This window comes from Rattus rattus, chromosome 4, assembly GCF_011064425.1.
Source record: "Rattus rattus isolate New Zealand chromosome 4, Rrattus_CSIRO_v1, whole genome shotgun sequence".
NCBI lineage: Eukaryota > Metazoa > Chordata > Mammalia > Rodentia > Muridae > Rattus > Rattus rattus.
Window position 1 is genome coordinate 78,789,078 of NC_046157.1, and position 22,736 is coordinate 78,811,813.

Sequence of the window (22,736 nt, forward strand, 5' to 3'; positions counted from 1 at the left end):
GTTCTCTTTTATTGAAAGTGTCAAGTCATCTATTATGAGTTAAGAAATAAAAACCCAATTGTTTAAGGACATAACTATATTTTACATCAGCTTCTGGCACCACAGTGACATGGAATTAAGGTTTGTCAAGGAGACAATTTTACAATAATCAAAATATTTAATATTCTCTATAGTTAGAAGCCTACTAATGTTTCTCACCTATCTGTTTAAGAGTAGCTTGTACTTCTCTATGTGAGCAAGCTGGACAGATCTGAGCTAATTTCCAAAATCTGATTTCTAAATGTTCAGGCAGACTTCATAGAGTTCCTGTTATGGAAGGTTTGGGTTTTTACCTCCCCAAAGAAAGGATCAAGTATGCTATTCTCAAGAGGCCTTTACTCTGATGTGCATGGAATCTGGCTGTTTGGCATACACACAAGCCATATGGGCCAGACATCCATAAGCCTTGTGCTAAAACTATCTCCAATATTCTTAATTTGTGTCTTCTTCCACATAAATGGCAAATAATATTTAAATGAAATACATACTCTTATGGTTTCTACCATATTTAATGATGAAGAAAAGATAATGTAAAAAAAATTGATGATTCACAGAACAACGAAGTGTTAAATGACATCTCGCTCATGTGTGCAAGGTCTATAAGGACCATTATCGGACCTTCAACACTGAACCTCTTTCTCACTTTCAAGATTATGTTTAAGTGTGAATGAGGTTGTTGCAGGCTGAACTTATGAAAATGAACGTATGCGTGTTTCTATATGTGTGTTCCAGACCATTACCTTTCAATTACAATGGAAAGTTTGTTAGTTGTGTTAAAATGCTCCTGAGACAGGTTGTCTACAATACCGTGGACTCATTTTATCCTTTTAAACATGTTCTCACTTTGAACATGAAAAAAAAATATCAGCTAAGATTGGAAACAAAATTGCTGCTCTTGGGCCTCAAGTGTGCCAAAGGTAGCTGTGTTAGGTTGTGATTTAGTGCCCCATCAGCAATATAATCCAACTATCATCCAGGAGCCTAACCATCAGAGTCACAGGAGCCTCAAAGGTAGTAAGGTTGTAAGTGTAGCCGTACCTATGCTTTAAATCGTGTGTGTGGTTGAAACCATATATTACTTAGCTTTTACAGGCTTTTTAAGAAGTTGGCTATAAATTAAACATCAAAGACATTGTACTACAAAGTCTCTTATGGTCTGATTGTTTGTAGTCCCTTAAATTCTTAGGTTGAAACCTAATCACCAATGTGATGGTGTTAGGAGTTGGGTCCTTGGAAGATGATTAGGCTCTGAGCATGGTGCTTACATAAATGTGATTCGAGCCTTGCAAGCACAGCTTACAAAGCTTTCCTGTCCTCATGCCGTGTAGAAGTCATCAAGGAACCAGAAAATGTGCTCTGGTCTAGAATTTAAATCAATTTCTACCTTGATCTTAAACTCTCCAGTCTATGGAACTGTTAGAAGTAAATTTCTTTTAATTAAGTAAATTAAAAGTTGATGGACTAAAGCATTAGTTCAGGTGATATCAAACTCTCTAATCATGAAGAGAAAGGAAGAAATTGTAAAAAACAAAATGTCTATCAGATACTTTCTCAAATATCTTGTGAGTTCTCTCTAGCAGAGGTCTTCAGTTGTTTAGAAGCGTTGACCAGTTGATTCTAACCCACAGATAGGTGGAAGAAGTTCTGTTTGCTCTTGTATAGAAGGCTAGACTGATAATGTACAGTATATTCCAAAATGCTAGGGCTAAAGACTTTGAATACTTTCACCTTAAAGAAGTGATAAATATTTGAATGTTCTCACATGTGCAACATATTTCATTAGTACTGTGAGTCAGTTGGTTGTACCAACAGACCACTCAGCCTATTTTTTCAGTATTATACAATGCTTTCACATAACACAATATCACATTATCCAATAAACATATACAGTGTTGCTTGAATGTGTAAGAGAAAAAAATATGATTATATTTAAAAGTTTAAATGAAAAATCAGTTGTTATTCAAGTTTCTCAAAAGATGTGGCATGACTTGTGACACAGGGTCACACAAATGCACCAAGGTTGATCAATCAATAATTATGAGAGGAGCACGATGGGAGTTGTTGTGTAGTTTCCATCGTAAAGTTAAAGCAGAGTAGAGGGGTATTTGATTGGCTGGTTTAGTTTCTATGTACTTTGAGGGATTGGGATTGGCATTCTTTTATTTGACTCAGAGACTAAGATAGAAAGGGATTACTTGTTTGAGTACAAGAGTAAGAAGGGATTTCTCTCTCCTAGTTAGTCCTTTGCTTCCTGTAAATCACAAGTTCAAGAAAAAGTAGTGTTTTGTTGTTGCTTTTTCTCAATAGGAAAGGTCAGGAAGTCAAAGCATGAAGAATATATATATGCAGTAATATTTACAATTCAGAAAATGACATACAGAAATATGATTATATAGTCTATACATCCCTGTTATGTCTACATTGATGAACTATTTGCACATAAAAGACTTGACTAATCATGGAAAATTTCTATGACAAACATACACATCTTTAAATGTAGAGAGACAGATTACTTTTTTCATTATAGAAGTCTCCTTGGTTCTACTGTATAATCTATTGTCACGTTTTAACCAAAGTTTGATTTGCCTAAGACCATTTTATAATTTTCCTAGTTTCTAAACGTAACACAGACTAATACATGTAAATTGTATTCTCCTGCCCTGATGCTTGAGACTAGGACCCAAACAACACAAGATAAATTGCCACTCAATAATGTTTTCTATCCATAATCTTTAAAGTGAAAATTATCCAAAAGTCTTTCTTCTACTAAAAGTTTGCTTTAATTACACCTCTCAATTCCTCAGCTAATTGAGACATCGGGTTCTTTTTTAGAAGCCTCGTGCAGTGTCCCAGCTGCATCCAGAGTTGAACCATCTGTTCTATGCTAGAATGTGGTAACTCCACCCCAGCCATCGTGATTCAAACCAGAATAGTGATCTTTCCAGGGCCTTTAAAACAAAACAAGCAGAGAAGCAAACCTCAATGTGATTAGCCTGCTTCTAATCAGAACTATGTTCTCAGCATATCTGAACTCAATGTCGATCGATCTTGTTCACTGAATCTCCCTTATTTCTCTGTGTTATTAGCATCTAACCACTCTCGTCCTCGGTCTCTGGGAACCCCCAGTTTAAGAATAGACTTGTCTGCACCCAAAAGTTCTGTCAGATGTTTTCTAACTGTTCCTAAGATTTCATGTTTACCTCATTAATTTTTTAGTATTACTTCATACTTGTAGACACCAGTTAAACAAATTTCTTAATTACAATAAATAAGACGGAATAGTATAGAACAGCCCAGTATTGGTTATGGCTTGGAATCTTCCAGCTCCAACAAAGAAATGTTTCTAAATATTATCACTAGTAAATTATAACGAAACATGATACTGCCTATTTTAGAATTAAACATGTGGTTATGCTCAAAGCTAAGTAATATGCTCTGGACATGCAAAGGTATTTAGAAACTTAGTGGAGTGAAGAGCTCCTCAAACTATCTTTGGCTTTATATGAGAAAAGATTCTATTTTCTGCATGTGGGTTACTTTTAGTTCCTCTGAATGCATTTTGCTAACTTTAGACTGAGACAAATACTTAGGACATAAAGCACATATTTTCATATATAAAATAGTAAATAATGCATTTCAATCTTGAACTCAGAGCTAATTAACTATTTAGGAATTTGAGCATGTTATATGTCGTGTGCATGTATTTTTTAAAATGAAAAAAATATGGATGTCCTAAAAATTAATTTATTTGATGTTTAAAACAAAACATAGTCAAATATTCCCGCAACAGTGTGGCTCCAATATAAAGAAAAATCACAGGCTGAATACTCATCAGACACAGACCATAATCATTCCTACAGCCTTGAGTAACAAAACATGATTTCTCAGAGGAGGCTTGCTGGACCTGACATGGAAGTCGCTACAAGTTCTCATATCCCTAGAGTACACCTAAAAAAAGAAGAAAAATACCACAAACACTTGTCCTAAACTATGCTAATATTATCTGCATGTATATGTATAAGACACTGGATCCAAAACTTTATAAGAGAGAATGGCTACTGTACCCAATTTTATCTATTCTGTTTTGCACCATATCTTACATTGACAATTTCTAATCTAGAGCATAAGGAACTTCAAGCACTCCGTTTTTTATTGGATATTTTTTATTTATATTCCAAAGGTTATTCCCTTTCTCAGTTTCCTAGCCATAAGCACCCTATCCCATTCTCTCCCCTTTCTATAAGGGTGTTCCTGTTCCCCAAACACCCACCTTCCCACCTCCCTGCCCTGACATTATCTTACCCTTGGGATCCAGCTTTGGCAGGAACAAGGGTTTCTCCTCCCATTGGTGCCCAATAAGGCCATCCTCTGCTACATATACAGCTGGAGCCATGGGTCTGTCCATGTGTACTCTTTGGGTAGTGATTTAGTCCCTGGGAGCTCTGGTTGGTTGTTGTTCTTATGTGATTTCAAGCCCCTTCAACTCCTTCAGTCCTTTCTCTAACTCTTCTAATGGGGACCCCATTCTCAGTTCAATGGTTGTTGCTAGCATTTTCTCTGTATTTCTCATGCTCTGGCTTAGCCTCTCTGGAGACAGCTATTTCAGGCTCCTGTCAGCATGCATTTCTTGGCTTCATCAATACTCTCTAGGTTTGGTGACTGTATATATACAGGCTAGATCACCAAGTGGGGCACGTTCTGACTGGCCATTCCTTCAGTCTCTGTCCCAAACTTTGTCTCCATATCTCCTCCTATGAATATTTTTACTCCCCCTTTTAAGAAGGATGGAAGCATCTGCACTTTGATCATCCTTCTTCTTGAGCTTCATGTGGTCTGTGGATTGTATCTTGGGTAATCTGAGCTTTTGGGCTAATATCCACTTATCAGTGAGTTCATACCATGTGTGTTGGGTTTTTTTTTTGTGTGTGTGTGTGTGATTGGATTACCTCACTCAGGATGATATTTTCTAGTTCCATCCATTTGCCTATGAATTTCATGAAGTCATTGTTTTTGATAGCTCCATTGTGTGTAAAATATAGTCTTTTACAAACACCAAACTTTCATATGAAGAGTTTTATTTAGAAACCTTAACATTTATTCCCATTGTTTTCCCAAGCCCATGATTCATAGTAAGATGCTTATGATTCCATTCAAACATTATGAATTTGAACACTAGTTGAGAGAATGACAACATTTCAATCTCGGGAATTATGCAATGAGCATTTCTGAACCAGTGATTCTCAACCCTCCTATTCCAGCACTCCTTTAATAAGTTCTTGATATTTCAATGATCCCCAACCATACAAGTATTTCATGAATACTTCATGATTATGATTATGATTATGATTATGATTATGATTATGCTACTATACTATTTTAAATCATTATGCAAATATCTGATGTGGAGGCTATCTGATATGCAACCATCCCCAAATGAATTTTGACCCGAAGGTTAAAATCTACTGCCCAGCCCTCCTGTTTTGCTCTTTTCTCTTGCTCTATGCATACTTTAAGATGTGATTATAAATTGTAGCTGTAGTTTCCAGACTTTATAACTGTTCTGAAATCTTTAAAATTCAATAGTTAGCACTTCTGAATAACAAGAAATTTAGGACACATACATCCAACTTTTGATTCTACTCTGATGGGCACCATTTATGTTCAGTGCACTACATTTTAGAATGTTTTTCCTTTACTCTACTGATTCAGTTGAGAAAATGACTTTTTTTTACTGTAGACTTCAAATAACATATTTTTCCTCTTCTAAATATATTTTAATTATACATTTGGTTTGAGTTTTGTTATTTTTAACATATAGTGTTGAAGAAAACTTATCCTTGAAAAGCACTGCACATAAAATATGTTCTGTATCCTATCAAAAGGTAACTAAGCAGCATGACTAGATTTGAGTGAGACTGTAATATGCCTGCCTCAAAGATGGAGTACTTAGACTCTAGTCAAAAGCCACAGTGCTAAGAAAAAGAAATGAGGGTTAGGTGCATCTTCTCTGAATCCAGACCTGGCAGTCCTCTGCTGTGATGTGATGGGGGCCTCATATCAGCTGATATATGCTGCCTGTAAAAATAAAGAAAGAAGATAAATAATAAAAATGAAAAAGAAATGATACATCAGTCAGAGGTATCAGCACTTGGCTGCACTCAAGCTCTAGGAAGCTGGCAATAAAAATAGTGAGTTTGAGGACGCCTGGGACAGATGCTGTAGATGCCTTTGCTCATGACTTCACTGCTCATGGTTTCAGTGCCTGACATTAACTGTGGTTTGAAATATTAATGGAAAGTTGCAGAAATAAACAATTTATAAGTGTTAAATCATTCATGTTGAGAGTATTGTGATGAAATGCCATGCTATTCCTCTCTGACCCACCTGGGACTTGAAGCATTTCTTTCTACATCATCTTCACACCCTACTTTGCCACCAGTTAGTCCATCGTCAAGTGGATTGAGCATTCATATCTCATGTATTATTTTCCTTACTTTATAAATTAAATCTCTTCATATGCTTACATATAAATCAAAATGTATTGTGTGTAGTTTTGATGTCAACTTAGAAGATCAGTCAAGTCAGCAGGCATGGCATAAATACTAACTGAAGAACACAGGTTTCTCATTAAAACTTTATGTTTGAATAAGGAGCAATGAGTAAGAGAGCGGTAGGTGTAATGTAGCCTTAAAGCAAGAGTTAAATTATAATGGAGTAAATTATCCATCCCACTCTGGGCTACATTTATGAAATTGTTTTGAAAATTAGAATGTTCCAATGTCATCTGTTTAAACGTATGTCTAGGCTTTTCCCTTGGAATTTATTCCCATAACAATGAGGAATTCCTTTACAGTTGAAATTCAGAGATTTTTGAAGAATCAGCTAATAGATATTCCACTTTCTTTGTAAACAGACAACTCCTTGGAATGCTTAGAAGTGGACGTTCTGGCAAACATTGAGTTGAATCCAATATGGGGACAGTGATAAGCATTGACCTAAAGCTAGAATTGAATTAAAAGAAAAATATGCCAGCCTTCAGAATATGGCAATCATGGCATGTCAGGAAAAGATGAAGTATAACCCTAACACTATAAATAGGATACATCAGAAAATAGTAACTTGTATGACCAAAAGGGAAAATTCCATAGAACAACAAGTTTTTGGGATGTCGAGGTGGGATGGGATGATGGAGATCATACAGCAATGAAATATTCTGTGTTTCTGGGTTTAATAGAAATGCTCATATCTGAAAAGACAATGTTTTTAAGTGGGCACTGTAATGAATGGTAAAGAAATCTAAAGGGGTAAAGATTCGAAAATCATGTCTGGCTCATAAGAAAAATCTTTCAACCATTTATTGTACAATATTTTCCCACAGAGATAATTTTTTAAAGTCTTGGCTCACATGGACGAGGAATACTGAGCCCTCTTTGTTATTACTTTAACTTAACACAAACTTCTGACCACAGAGATACCTCAGAGGTTCATTAGAAATTCCCAATCCCAGAAAGAGGAAGGTCCCAATAAAAACAAACACACCAAACCAGATCCTTTTGGAGTATAATTTTGAAGTTTTGACTTCCTAATTCTAAGCAAGGGCCGTATTTTAGTTACAGAGTAATGGTACATGCAACTTGAAAACCATCATGTGTCTGCAGACTTGGCATGCACCAGTGTTCATCTCAAGTCTCATATAAGTCACAAGCAAAGCATGCCTGATCTCTTGTACAATTATTTCACATAGAAAGATTTTTTTCCCCAGGCAAACTCTTTGGAACCAAGTTCTAAGTCATTTTTCTGTTATTTCAGCCCAGGGAGCCAATGACATAGGTCACATTAACCATGAATCTGTTGTCTATCTCCTAAAAATGAAAAAAGCATATTTTAGAAAGATTTCTTTTCCACCTTTAGGCTAAGGTTCAATTATAAACTATTATGACTTTAATTCAACATTGCATATTGCTGATACAATGTGCATTTTACTTTGACTGATCCTGGAGGATAGCCATCCACAGAATCAGTCAAACTCAAGTTTCCATAAACTTATGTCTCCTCAGAACACAGATTAAAAAAACACTTTGATACAAGACTTTATACAACACATATTATCAGAAACTTAAGGGCTACTATGTTTCTCTAAGTGCCTTTCATGACCACAACTATTATTTTCATGGCTAATGAACTAAGAGAACCGCACAAATCCACTGTAGCACAGGTTAAGAATTTATTACTATACACTAACATATAAATCTAGGACTGCTTCATGGAAGACAGTTAGCGATGAATGGAACTGGCCCTCTGTACCAACCTTACTACATTATGCTTGTGTTTTTATTCCTAAAAAATAAAAGATTAATATAACCAATATCAATTAGTTAAGTTTATTATTGGTGTATGTAATGGCTTCCTACTGTTTTGTTTTATAAAGCATTCACATTCTAGTAGTAGTAAAGTAATTAAATAAATTCCGGTAGCAGTTTGTTCTGTTCTACCCGTTCAAAATTCTGTGTTCAGAATAAAAGACATACACACAGCCTTTATATTTTAATATGCCTGAATCAGCTCAATGGATGAGCTGTTTCCTAACCTCCACCTCGCTAATCCACCTCCCTCTGAAAATCCGAAGTTGCATTCTACCTTGGCTGCCCAATTGGGCAGGTCCCTTGGACTGCAGTCTCCCCTGATCCTGCACGCGGTTCTGCCACCCTAAACTGCACCTTCTCAGTCATGTCATCTTTCCTCTCCTTCTCCCTGCCCCAGCATGGCATGGTGAATGTCTTTCTACTTCTCCTTTGGTCCCAAGCCCAGTAATCCTAAAAGTCCTGCCTTTGTCTGCCCGGCCAAGCCATTGGCTCCTGGCAAATTTATTTACCAATCAGAACGAACTGGGGTCAGGATTCCTCAGTGTCTTATACGCAGATGTGTGGACTCTCCTGTGCAATCAGTTTTGGGGACCCACATTAACAGAAGAGCACGGCAGCATTAGGCCGAGACTATAGCTGTTGCCTATAATAGCAAAGCTAGAATGACATTTTATCTTCTTTACAAAACCAGTGAAACAGCTTCATATATCAGGACATATTGTATAGAAAGGAAAACGCATTAGCTTTACTTTTCTTCAAAATTTTCTGTACTTCTTGGTATTTATTTTCCTCAACACATTATTTACTAATGGTTGTCTCCATAAAAGCTTATTAAAATTCTCAGCATCCAACCTATCCTTTTAATAAAAGATAATTTTATTTTTTAAGAATGTGTTAAAAAACACACTTCAAATCCTATGGAAAATTATGGACGCATTCCTTAGTAACTACTGTCCTGCCTAGTGAACGTTTTTATATGGAGAGAGCACATGCTGGAGATAGGATCTTGGGTAGTGAACGTTTTTCTAAGGAGAGAGCACATGCTAGAGACAGAATCTTGGGTTTTGTACCGGTGAAGCAAGGACTCTTCCACTGACTTTATCCTCAATTTCCAATATTTTGTCAGTTTTATTTTAGTTTTTTAAATATGAAATACAACATTACCTTCATTCTTTTAAATGACAATTTCAAAAGAGAGGAACCAGAAGAAAAACAGTCAAACTGATTCTGCGATATAGATTACGTCACTATATTACACAGAAGAATGAATGACTTTCAGAATTTGAAAATTAGTAATTAGAGTCACTCACCATTCTTACCTGAAACCTAGTGTAATATGATTTAAATCAATCTGTTATTGATATTAGCAATTGTTTTAGAGCACATGAAGTACGAATGAATTATAGTTTAATGTGCGAATTTAAAAGTGCTTTAAGAAAATTTAAAAAACATTCTCATAAAATATACTATCCATATAATTTCTCCTCCTGCATAATTTTATAATATCTAACTAACTATTATTTACAAGGAGAGAAAGACAATTTATGTTAATTATTTATTAATAGTAAAATATTGATGAGCAATGCCTAAGAGTAATGGGCTTTCAGCTGATGAACCGGGCAGACGTAGGCTACAATGAAGCCAGCAGAAGGGGTGAGTATTTAGAGAGCTGAAGAAATGACTTAACAGGGGTCTAAAAGCAGCAATCAGAAAAGGTTCATTTAACATAAAGATGGCACAAGCTTCAAGCAATTGCTTCGACTTAAGTAAGTGTGGGATTACAAAAGGCTATTTATTACCGTCCAAAGAGGCCCGGCAGCTCGTTCAAAAACCTTTGAAGAAATCCAACAGTTACAAAGCCTTGCTCACTTCAGAAGCAGTAAAAATTGGACAGACCCCCAAAACTGCCTACAAATGCTTTCATTACTAAGAGTTAATACAGTTCTCATCACAACTTTTCCTGAACCAGAATTATTTTCTCTCTCTATTTATAAGGAGCAATACTAAACCTGGTTATTTTCCAAAACTACCCTGACACGTATTTTAATCATTATGAAATATAATGTAGTTTCATGACCATATGCAATTAAATGTAAAGCTTCTTGTGCTTAAATGGGAAGGGTTTCAACATCAGCTTCTTTGAAATGCTCTGTAAACATGTATTAAAAATTGTGTTTAAAAAATCTGCGTCAACAGAAAAACCAGAGAAATTCCTCTATTATTTTTATAAGAATTAACTGTGGTTCTAAGGACATTGCACGGAATATTTTTTTTATTAGTGAATGGATTACAAATTCATTTTTTATGTAAGAGTAAGTAAAGAGAAAATTATTCTCAAATATTCGATATGGCTGTTAATTGCTGTCATAAATAATTGAATTTGTTTGTCAATAATAATGAATATAACATGTTTTGCTTGAAATCAACTTCAGAGAAGCAAAAGTAGGAGAGGAGTCCAACTTGCCAACTAAAGCAGAATATGACGAGATGAACACTAGGCCTGAAAGATAAATGGCTTTAATTGATAGAAAAAAAAAGATAACTATTTCTTGCTGAGAAAAAATACAAATAAGAAGATCAGTTGATGCTTTCATCTTGAAAATAAAACCTATATGCTTCTTAAGCATAATAATAGCAACAACAACAATAATAATAATAATGATAATAATAATATCAAATAAAACTATATATTTCATTCCCAGGTCACTTTGGTTAACAATACTTTCATTAGAGCAGAAGTTAATAATGGGATTTATTATAGCCATAATTAATATTGCGACTTTCACATACAAAAGAGAGAGAAGGTAGAAACAGATTCCAATGATGGCCAACTGAAGTGGGAAAATGATGACTACTGAAGGAAAGTTTTAATCTTAGGAAAGAAATAAACATGGGAGGTACTTACAGATAGAAAAAATATGAATGGGAAATTAGCTTTAGATTGTCAGGCAATGGCATGACAATGAGACATCTAACTAAGAAGCAATATGGAACCTAGTTATTTCACTTTTGTGGAAGGACAAAAATATTCTCTTGCCAAATAGTTTTTGATTCTGTAAGACTTGCTGAGAATGCCTTACCTCCTCTTGTCACTTGTCAGTCTAATTGCAATGGTTCAAAACAATGATACAGCTAGACCAACCGGGTTACAATGACAACAAAATCCTTACACTGCTCACTCTTGGATGATGTTAGAAAATATTAATTTGAGAGCTCAGAAGCAAATAAAATCAGTCCAGAATTGATTTAAGTTTGATTCACATGATAAACAGAGGTAATCAAAAAATGGGTGAGGCCAACTTTGGAGTTAAGTGAACTAATAAATAAGGAAGAAAAGAAAATAGTCGCGTTTTTGTTGGCCTGGAAAAAGGATATCTTAAAAAGTTGGACATCGCTAAAAGAATTAAAAAATGCTTCACTCATAATTAGAAGCCTTTGGTGGCTAGTGTTTAAAGCATCCCAAGCTTTCGTTCAGGGTTTATAATGCAGTGTTATACCACAGTAGGGCAGATTGCCATTGCTCTCCCTTGTCTACTGAACTAGGACTTGAAATAAGTACCTGGATGGGTAGAATGTATTCTTCTTTTCAAGACAGGATTCTAAGTAGGAAATCACTTCAAATATATCCCATCTTATATTACAAATGAAGATATACATAGATGGGTTTCTATTTCCACTTCATGATTTAAATAACATATGTAGAATCACCATTAAATATTATATACCTCCTCCATGTGTAGCACATCACAATCTTTGTTTTCTATTATTAAATAATCCTTAAAAATAAAAATTTTAAAGTCAAAAGTTATTTTCTGTATATGTATTTTTATTCATGGAATTTCTGTTAGTCAAGATCTACTGTAATATGTTATGTATCCTATTTGACATATACTACACTAAATATTATCATTACCTATGGATATCATGGGACTCCTTGCACATAATGGATTCCAGTCCACTTCCAGAGTTGCACATGAAAATGTTATCAATGAGCTGAAGAATCTGGCATTAATAAATTCGCAACATTATAACAAATAGGTAGTTCTGATGTTTAGTTCCATGTTTAAATACATCAAACATATTTCACTGCTTACATTATAGTAGCGGATTGAAAACATCTGCGCACTTGCCACTAGTCCACCAGCAGCAGAAAATTTCAGCTCATTTTCCATAGGCTTTTGTTGCATCAGGGCTGCGATCCAGCTGCTGGAGCTGCACAAGAAGTCAGATTAATGCTCAAGAGCCTTGGAAGTGGGGGAAAACCTTCTTGACAAATATTAGAGCAAAGGTAGACGCCATGAGCTTGTTGCCTTTGCTTTGTGTTCTTGCTTTCCACCCACTCGCTCTCTCCTCTCTTTCTTTATTTACAGCTCCATCACCAGTTATGACAATTAAGAAAGATCGGACTTCCAGAAACAGTATCTCTTTATCTTGGCAAGAACCAGAACATCCAAATGGAATTATACTTGACTACGAGGTCAAATACTATGAAAAGGTGGGGGAAAGATGTAATGGGGCTGGGCTGGGTAGGGGAAAACCCTATTATTTCATGAGCTATGCTCTTGCAAATAACTTGCTTGGTTATGAGTGGTAGAACTCTGTTTATAACCTGGTCATGTGACCTCTCTGGGTTCTCAGTAGAAGAAATTTAGCAATTGTCTTGTCAATTCCTCTCTATTCTACAGCAAATAGTAACCTCAAAAATGTCACTTCCAAATATGAGCCAGTTAGTTATGACAATAAGCACGGCATTTAAGTCTGTTCCCATCAAAACTCCTGCCGCGTTATCTTGCTCATGGTAGTTCCTCATTCAGCTACATATCAAATTTTAAAATATTGGATCATACAGGTAAAAATTATTGGCATTTAAAAATTGTGCAGACATAAGTTTAGTATTCATATATATGTAGACACACATATAATGTGCTTATTTTAACATGCAGATATGAACTTGAAATTATTTCCAAATAAATACCTTGAATGTTTTACTAAAACTTTTTTCAAAATATATATCTTCTTTTTATACTCATTTTGTTAAGGGGAATGAAGAAGACCTATTTCCGAGTATGAGAACAATGATTTTGATTCTTTAATGAGTAGATTAATGATACAATAATAAGTTCAACCCTGCTTATTAATGTAGTAGCTCAAATATAATGTAATCAGTGTCTCTAGTTATCAAGTGTTTGTAATTAGGGGCTAGGGAGATGGTTTATTTGGTAAACAGTTGGCTGTATGAGCAGAAGGACCATGGTTCAGATCCCTAATAAAACACAAACATCTGAGTATAGGAGTGTGCCAGTCATCCCTGCAGAACGGGGTAGGTGGATACACCAGGATACATAAGCCTCATTGGTCATCGGGTCAATCAGTTAACTCAATGTTCAGTGAGAGATACTGTCTCAAAGGCAAGATGGCAAGGAACTGAGGAAGACAGTGTCAACCTTTGGCCTCTGCATGAACACTAGCATGTCAACACTCAAAGGAAAGGGAGGTAAAAGAAATATCTGTGTAATTACCACATGGACATAGTCTAGAAGGAACACAAACTTCTGCATATATTCATTTTTAAAAACAATATTTAACGCAAGGAATTTTAATGTGCCATGTAATCCTCTTAGAGAAGCTGTCTTTGGTAAATACTTCTAGACTTTGATGTGAATATGTGAATATATTCAAGATATTTGTGTATAATCAAATTAATGTGTGCATTAATTATAATTCAAAGTCAATGTACATTCAATGTAATGTAAATATTAGTATATTAAGATAAATAAGTTCAACTATTAAAATACATACATCACTATAATATTTTTAATCTATTAAAATATTTCCTATTGAATATTCATGGAGTATTTCTCTTCACTTTAACTCAAAAGAAGTATTTTTTAGAAGTTTAATCTTGAATTACACTGAAGTTTTTTTTTTCAGCATTAATGTTGAAGAGAAGGTATTTTCATAAGGATATTAGGTAATTTGAAAGAATGAAATATAATTTTTTCTACTTTCTGTACAGGAGGTAATCATCCAATATGAATTAGACAGTTTGATAATTTGCACCCAAAGAATGAAATAGCTAATGTACTTCAGTGAGCATCTGATACTTTAAGACAAAATGTTAAAGAATTGACTATGATAATACACAAGGCTTTGATTTTAACATGATTTTTTTCTTTACCTCAAAGCAGGAGCAAGAGACAAGTTATACCATTTTGAGGGCAAGAGGCACAAATGTTACCATCAGTAGCCTCAAGCCAGATACTACTTACGTATTCCAAATCCGAGCTCGAACAGCAGCAGGATACGGAACCAACAGCCGCAAATTTGAATTTGAAACTAGTCCAGACTGTAGGTATCACGTCATTTTATTATAAAATGTGGGGCATTGCAAAAATTAAAAATGCCTGAATAGTTATTCTCAGCATTAACCAGAGGTCATGCACTGAAGGTGTGTTGATAGGATGTTTAATAAATTGCACGTTCTTGTACATGTCATTTCCTATTAGTGTGGACATATATCTGTGGCCTTTTTTATCTTACAAATTAATTTTATTCCAGTTTATGAAATAATTCCTATTTTCTATTAGTCAGAAACTGTAAGTGAAGAACATTACTTAATATAATAGCATGCTGCTAACCCCTGCCAGCCCAGATATTTTAAGTTCATTGCATGATTTAATAAACTTCATAAAAGAAACTTATTGATCCATGAGGTTCTTAATTTTGTTCTCTTAATATATTCAGTACATTATTTTGTTTAATTAATAGCAAATAGCAATTTTAACATTAGTTTTGTTTTAATCCTTAATACATTCAATACATATAAACTATAGAACAGCAGTTTAAAATTTTTAATATGAGTATATATCTTCATTCATATTCATAAGTAGTTTGAATAGTCTGTCCATCTCACTCAAAAGTAGATAAAATTTGTCTATAATTGGCAAATATTTTTCTCAATAAGTCTACTTTTCTTGAAATGTATATGTTTCCCTTTTTAAAAGTCCATTGCTAAAATAGAATTGTTCAAAGGGTAGTGATAATTACTATGGTGTTGACATAAAATAAGTATGTTGAATTCATTTTACAGAGTAACAAATGAAACTACAGTTAATTGAGAGGGAAATTTGAACATATGTATAATGTGTTTATACGTGTGTGTGTGTGTGTACATTTCTGTGTTCACACACTAAAACTATTTAAACAAAGTTGTTCATACAACAAAAGTAGTTAGCACATTTTGTGGAAAATACCCCATGAAACAATAAAACTTAATGATATGAACAATTTTGTAAGAGAATTTGATTTATTACACCTGAATAAGTGTTATTTTAATTATAATAGAAAAACACATAGCCACAAACAGTTTCATAAAACCAAAGCCACAGTTATGAAAATAGTCCTTCAAGATGATTCAAGGTCCACAACAGTGAGACCAAGATTATCCTAGAAAGAGCACCAACACCCAGCACTCTCCTGAAGAGAAACCTTGTAATCTGTTCTGACCATTCTAATTTGCCATTTTCTCTGGCACTTGTATTTTCTATTTTCCAAATATTTTTGCCCAACTGTGAAATCACATTATTATGGGTATGGTCATATATTTATGCCTAGTAAAAAGGCACAGGACTAATAAAAAGAGTTGAAGTCAAAATGATAAATATTTTATAAAACACTTTCGCCAAGTGGCAATGCTGCTTAGCATGAGGAACTCCAGCTTCTTTAAATTTCTGGGTTTTACTGCTTTTTAATGTCACTGGTTCCCATGGTATCCATTGGCAATTCTACTCGAGTTGTCATTCACAAACACACTAATCTACCTTTGGGAACATCCCTAAGCCCCCTGTGGGGAAGTAGGTATGAAAAAACTCCTCTCTGAAGATATGAGCAATATAATGTACAATGACACAGAGTCCACATGAACAAAGCTTCAAATGAATTAGAAAATCTTAAATGATGATAGTGAACGCATTTGCAAAATGACAATAGCAGTGCCTCATCCTGTGCACTTTGGGTATGAGCCATATTTCAGAGCATCAAGAGTATCTGAAAGGTAATACAATGATAGTGTGTTAGGAAGCTGTGAGTCACTGTGACTCATACCAGAGAAAGAGTTTAAAGAAGGAACAGTTTCTATTCACAGTTTCCTAAGGTTCTGTGTACAGTTTACTGATTCGTTAATGTAAGCATAGGAGGAGCAGAACATGGCATCAGGGAATGGAGAGGGAAAGCTACTCACCCCCTGACACGGGGAGCAGAGAGATACAAAGAGAGGGTAAGAAACCAACTTTCCTTTAATGGCAAAGCATCAGTAACCCACTTCCTTCCTCAAATCCTTACCTCCTAGAAAAGGACAGACCCAATAACACCACCAGTCTATGAATCTGTTGGTGAATTAAGCAGTTAAGTCCACTGAGGTCCTCTATCTGAGGACCATCTTTTCAACCTTCTGACCCAAATTTTAACAAGCATGTTCCAAAGGCAAACATCCTAGGAAATTTCAGTGGGCAGAGACTGAATCAGGGGTTTGTTTTATACTTCAAGGAAAATAGGAAAAATAGTTAGCAGGGACTCTGAAGTGTATTGTCATGTGTTTGAATGACCATATGAAAACATTCATGTTCTATGTTTCAGTTCGAGAAGTAGATAAAATATTGCAAAATTAAATATGGTTTTATTATTCTTATGATTATTAAATAGTTGTTTGCAATCATACATGCCTAGAAGGGACAGAGGAGGAGGAGGAGGAGGAGGAGGGAGGAGGAGGAGGAGGAGGAGGAGAGAGAGAGAGAGAGAGAGAGAGAGAGAGAGAGAGAGAGAGAGAGAGATGCTACCACTGAATACTGGAATGTAGGAAAGAGGATTTATTTATTTATTCCTCAAAATTTCTAAAACTGAAAAATCCTAGAAGAAAGAATTTTAACCTGCTGTTCTATAATGATCTTCTGCATCATTATATGGAAAACATTGTAAGCTAAGACTATTTCAGAGTCTGTGGAGTTCTTTTGTAACTTCTTAGAGAACTCATATAATAAATTAAGACCTTAAGACCTTGTAACTTTATTAGCACTGTATAAATGTTTTATTTTTATTAATGTATTAAACATACAACTAAATTGTACAGTATACCGAACAAGAATGATGCTATATATATTTGCTTACAAGAATGAGCAACTACCTAATTTTTTATCATGTAGAAAAATTTATTAATGTGAACAACACAGATCAAAATGTGAGGAACACACAGATTTCTCATTCTATGGACTGAGCAGCCTATTTTTTGGAATATATGTGTATACGTGCATAAGGGCATGTAATAACAATGAAATAGAGGCTATGAATTTGAAAGAGAACAAAGGGGTATGTTTGTGGGACTGCTTAGAGGAAACAAGAGAAGGGGAAAATGATGTAGTGATATTATCACATTAAAAACAAAAGTGAAATGTGATGAGAAAAGTGGAGGAACTAGTTTGAGGGAAAGCACATTCAAACTGAATTATGAGAAATGTAATCATTTTCCACAGCAACCAGGTACAGTTTTAAATAGTTGGTCATTTATACACTACGTAGATATTAGTCATTCAGGTTTGTTTTTGTTTAAATAGCAAGCATGGTTTGATCTGATTTCACATTTTAGGTAACTCCAAGAATTAATGTATATTAGGGGCAGGATTTTATTGCAGAGAAGTCATATACCCATCCCGTGACTGACAGCGGAAGACGACTATTCTGTCTCCTTATCATTCCCTCTCCTGCTCTCATTGAGCTATCTGAAATAAACTTGCTAATTACAAAACATACATAGAATTTATCCATGAGAAAGTTAGTGCTCACTAAAACTTAAACTATACAGATTGAAAAGCAGGTTGTTACCGTGTGTTTGTCAGCATCATGAAACCCAGGCTAAGCACATTTGTAGCCAGTGAATAGGAATGTATATGGAGTTTCGGGAGTAAGAGATTTATGGTGAGGTACCTAATATATGAGAGATGGGATGCTCTAGACTTCTGTGAATAGTCCCAGGGTAAATTGTTTATCTGGCTTACTGAAAAGAGGAGTAGAAAGGACCAGGGATAGGGGTGCTCTAACTGCAAACAGATTTGGAAGTCTTAACCATGACAACAGAGACAGAAAGTAGAAATGATCTGTTCTATGAGGCTTTTCTTGGTCCAGAATGCCCAGACGTCATCACTCCTGCTTTTCTTGTATTTGGTCACCATAAAAGAGATGGCCTATTCCGCAGACTGCAGTGGATACTAAAGGAGCAGCAGCTGGAGGCTGCCTGTCCACTGTACTCTGGGCCATCAAAAGACCTGAGTCTGAGCCCAGACTCCCCCTCTATGACTAGCACAGTGGTAAGAGCAATTGGAGGATAGTTGCACTAAATAAGGTGCCTAAAACAGTTTATAGTGCAGAATGACTTCCAATCACACTCTAGGCTCATTTGTCAGATGCATAGGGAACTGAACACTGCTGCGTTGCCCTGGAACTTATATTGCATCATTTAACTGCTCCTAAGAAACACCTGAGTTTTGTCTCTGTGCTTGCTTTGTTTTAATATGTTTTTAATTGAAAATAAAGTTATCTTGTGCACAGTTTTATGATCACAATTTTCCATTCCTCATTTTTATCCAAGCCTTGCTATCTCCCCACTCTTTCCACTTAACTCTGTTCTCTCTCTCTCTCCCTCTCTCTCTCACACACACAGACAAAGAGAAAAACAGCAAGCACAATGATAAAATGAAATGAATAAATAAAAAGAAAAAAACAAAGACAGAGCATGGGAAAACACACACACACACACACACACACACACACACACAAATAATACCCATAAAAACTAGAAAATTGAAATTTACTTTACAAGCAAAATATCAGCAAGGATGAAAAAGTCAAACAAATAATAATCTAGAAATAATCTAGAAAAATCTATGGTATGTTTCATTTTGGTACTCCACAGCTGGGCACAGTGCCTGCTCTTAATTAGTAGAACAAACTTTTTGTAGAAAAATCTTCCACCACTAGATTTGGGCAAGCTAAAGAGTTAGTGTTGGTTTATGGAGAGAGGACATTATTTGCTCACCCCTTCTCTGTCTCTCTCTCCCCTCTTACCCTCTCTCCCTCTCTCTCTCCTTCTTTCCATTACCCCTCCCTCTTTCCCTGTCCCTGTACCTCTCCATCTATCCCTTTCTCCTTTTCTCTTTCCTTCCTTCCCCATTTTCTCTTTCAACTCAAAATGTCACCATCTGTCCAATCAGGATTTACCAGCACAATACCATATGGCAATCCGAGCTGCCCCAGGACTGTGAGCATTGTAGAAAGCCTCCTGATCAGGATGCTCATGCACTTTGTAATGCATTAACCTACAAACCTAACCCCTAAATCTTAGTACCTGGTTTAAAATTCACACCGAATCCTGAAAGTGTCAGGCAATCCAGAGAAGAGTGTATGTGTAAGGAGAGTACAGCAGACTGACTTTGAAGAAGAAACATTGGAGAGGTGAAAGAAAAGAATAGAAAAGGCGAATTGGAGAACAATTCTGAATTCTAATTATAATCCAGAAGTCAAATGGAAACAGAAAACACTGTATCAAGAGGATTTCATGGCAAATTGCATTTGATTGATCAGGTCTGAAATGAGAAGCTTTTATAGTTATGGGCTTGATCTTTCCTAGTCGGATGCTCTGGGTTGGACCCAGGGCCACCATCATTACCCAGTAGCTTATATGCAATGACAGTCTTGACTTCAAAACAAAACCACTCAGCAGCTTGGTATTTACATAACAGTCAGAGCAACATCAGTCTCACTCAAGATCCCATAAACGTACTCTGTGATTAAGCAGAAATGTATTTGAATCTGTGTGCACACACAGTTTCCATTGATGGGACTCAGTGTATCTCAAAATAAGTCCATTTCCAAATAATACTTATTAACGGTCACAGACATTTGAATTTCATAGAATTGACAAATGTTATAAGATTTTGTTTTGAGTTTTTATACCTACTACATAAAGCAAAGCCTGTTTTGGATGTGAACTATTAAAAAACATCTGGAAATTGAGTAGATTTGGCATTAGGGTAATTTCTGAATGAATTAATTAATGATGGTTCTATTTATGAAGATAGGAAATACAAGGAGAATTTGTTGATGATGTGATGTACACAAACCATCATTTCATGACTTTTCTGCTCTTCAAATTGTCTTGAAACTGACAAAACGATAATTGTATACTCTTAGCAATACTCTACAATGTTTATATTTATATTAATATTAATCTTCTAACTGCATGAGTCTGACTTTTCTTAGCTTCCTCATGTGTATGAGGACATGAAATATGTGCTCCGTGCCTGGTTCATTGCATTTAGTACCATACCCGTGAGCTTCATCTACACTGTTTGAAAAGAAAATTCTCTTAGCCAATAAACACACACATTAGGTTCAAAAGAAGAATCTTCCCAAAGTTCACCTGGTTTCTTACCAAGAACTCTGCCTGCTCACTGTGTTCAGCCAGTAATTTCTGACTTATCCAAGGACTTTTATGCTCGTGTGGACAGATTAAAACAGGCCACCGGATTTCACAATCTACTACTCAAGTTATTTATTACTAAATTTTAGTTTCATTGATCAGTAATGTCATAAACATGGTGAGAAGTGTGTCTTTTTGCTGTGTTTTGAACTCTGTAAGGTCTTTCAGTGTTGGCTTAAACTACAAAAAGAGTGCAGGGTGAGTTTATAAGCAGTGCCGAGTGGCTGTCAGTCATGCCGGTAATGATTGTCCTTCAACCTTGCAGCCTTCTCCATCTCTGGTGAAAACAGTCATGTGGTGATGATCGCGATTTCAGCTGCTGTGGCCATCATTGTCCTCACTGTTGTCACCTACGTTTTGGTCGGGAGGTGAGTTTAGATGGTTGAACTGTGGCATTTCTCAGTACCTTGTGTCACTTTAGAATCTGAAGACTGTGTACTCCAAGAGGTCCCCTAACAGATAGGACGTTTATGTTTAAGAGCCTTTTGCTTTTACTTTTTCATCCTTCCTTTCCTTCTTATTTCTCCTTTAATTTTTTTTTTACTTCTTGAGATTATAATATGCTCACAACATTTTTCCCTCTTTTTTTTCTCCTACAAAGGCTCTCATTTATACCCTACTTTGTTCCCTGTCAAATTTATGGTTCCTTTTTTCAACTATTATTGCATGTAACATGTGTATTGAATGTAATATATAGATGTATATGTGTGCCATATACAATACATAATGTGTAATATGCAATGTAGCATATGCAATATGTAATACATAATATATAAAATATATGTATGTATATATGTATACATGTATTCAAGCATAACCTGTCTAGTATATACAATGTTACTTGCATGTATGTTTTCTGGGCTAATGGATTGGTACTAGATAACCAATCAGTATGTTCTTGCCTAGAAAGATTATTTCTCCAGGTCTCAGCATTTCTTGGCTTCCTCTAGATTTCCTGTGAAGCTCAGGCTTTCCATGGTTCGCATTAACATGTCTATTGTTGTTGTGCTTGTTCAGCTCATGTTTTGGCAGTAATGTGGGTGGGACTTTTATGGGTGTAGCTTCTGACCTTACAAGGAAACACAGTTTCCCAATAAGCTCCCCGATTTCAGTTAATTCTTACCCACACCCTCTAACTCAAACTATTTTCTCTTTTGACCCCACTCCTAGCTCCCACTTTCTTTTTCCAATTATCCCCTCATTCTTCAAATGACCCCAGATTCCTTGACACTTTCTCACCCCAAACACTGGTAACAGGGCACACCACTCATTACCAATAGAGACTTTACTCTTTATTCATTCCAACAGTAGTTGTTAAAAAATACTATAAACACATTCTAAGACCATTATAAACACTGAACTGGAGGTGTCTGCACAGTGGGGAGGCACCTCTACATATCTCCTCATTAGGCAGCCTTCCAGGGTGCCCAGAAAAAATGTAATATAATGTCAGTAAACTTTCACTAAAGCATTTGATTGTTTTAGGGGAAAGCTTTATTTGTGTGGTTTTATATATTCTGAGGTAGTGCATTTATATTTTGTTGCTTTGCTTCTAGATTTTGTGGCTATCACAAGTCAAAACACAGTTCAGATGAGAAGCGCCTTCACTTTGGGAATGGGCACTGTGAGTTTCAAAACTTTGTTTTAACATTTCAGCTTTAGTGGTTGTTGATATATGATGGGGCAAAGTAGCCTTCTGATGGAAAAATGAGCAACTTAAATTGATTTTAGAAAGAGGAGCAAGTCCATGGTTCTATATGAAGCGATTTCTCCATGGCTGTGATTGAGAATACTTAGAGTGATGGCTA

The 22,736-nt window shown here is 35.5% G+C and overlaps 1 protein-coding gene across 2 annotated transcripts in view; it reads left to right on the forward strand.

Moving 5' to 3' along the window:
* The window catches only part of Epha3 (EPH receptor A3), a 325,888-nt gene that overhangs the window by 247,805 nt on the left and 55,347 nt on the right, over positions 1–22,736 (forward strand). The window contains exons 6-9 of one of the 2 annotated variants that reach the window (XM_032900528.1): positions 12,773–12,897; positions 14,591–14,750; positions 21,194–21,296; positions 22,485–22,552. In XM_032900528.1, coding sequence (XP_032756419.1) covers positions 12,773–12,897; positions 14,591–14,750; positions 21,194–21,296; positions 22,485–22,552 — 456 coding nt within the window. Of the gene's footprint in view, positions 1–12,772; positions 12,898–14,587; positions 14,751–21,193; positions 21,297–22,484; positions 22,553–22,736 lie in introns of both variants that reach the window. The other variant, XM_032900527.1, reaches the window with a different exon arrangement.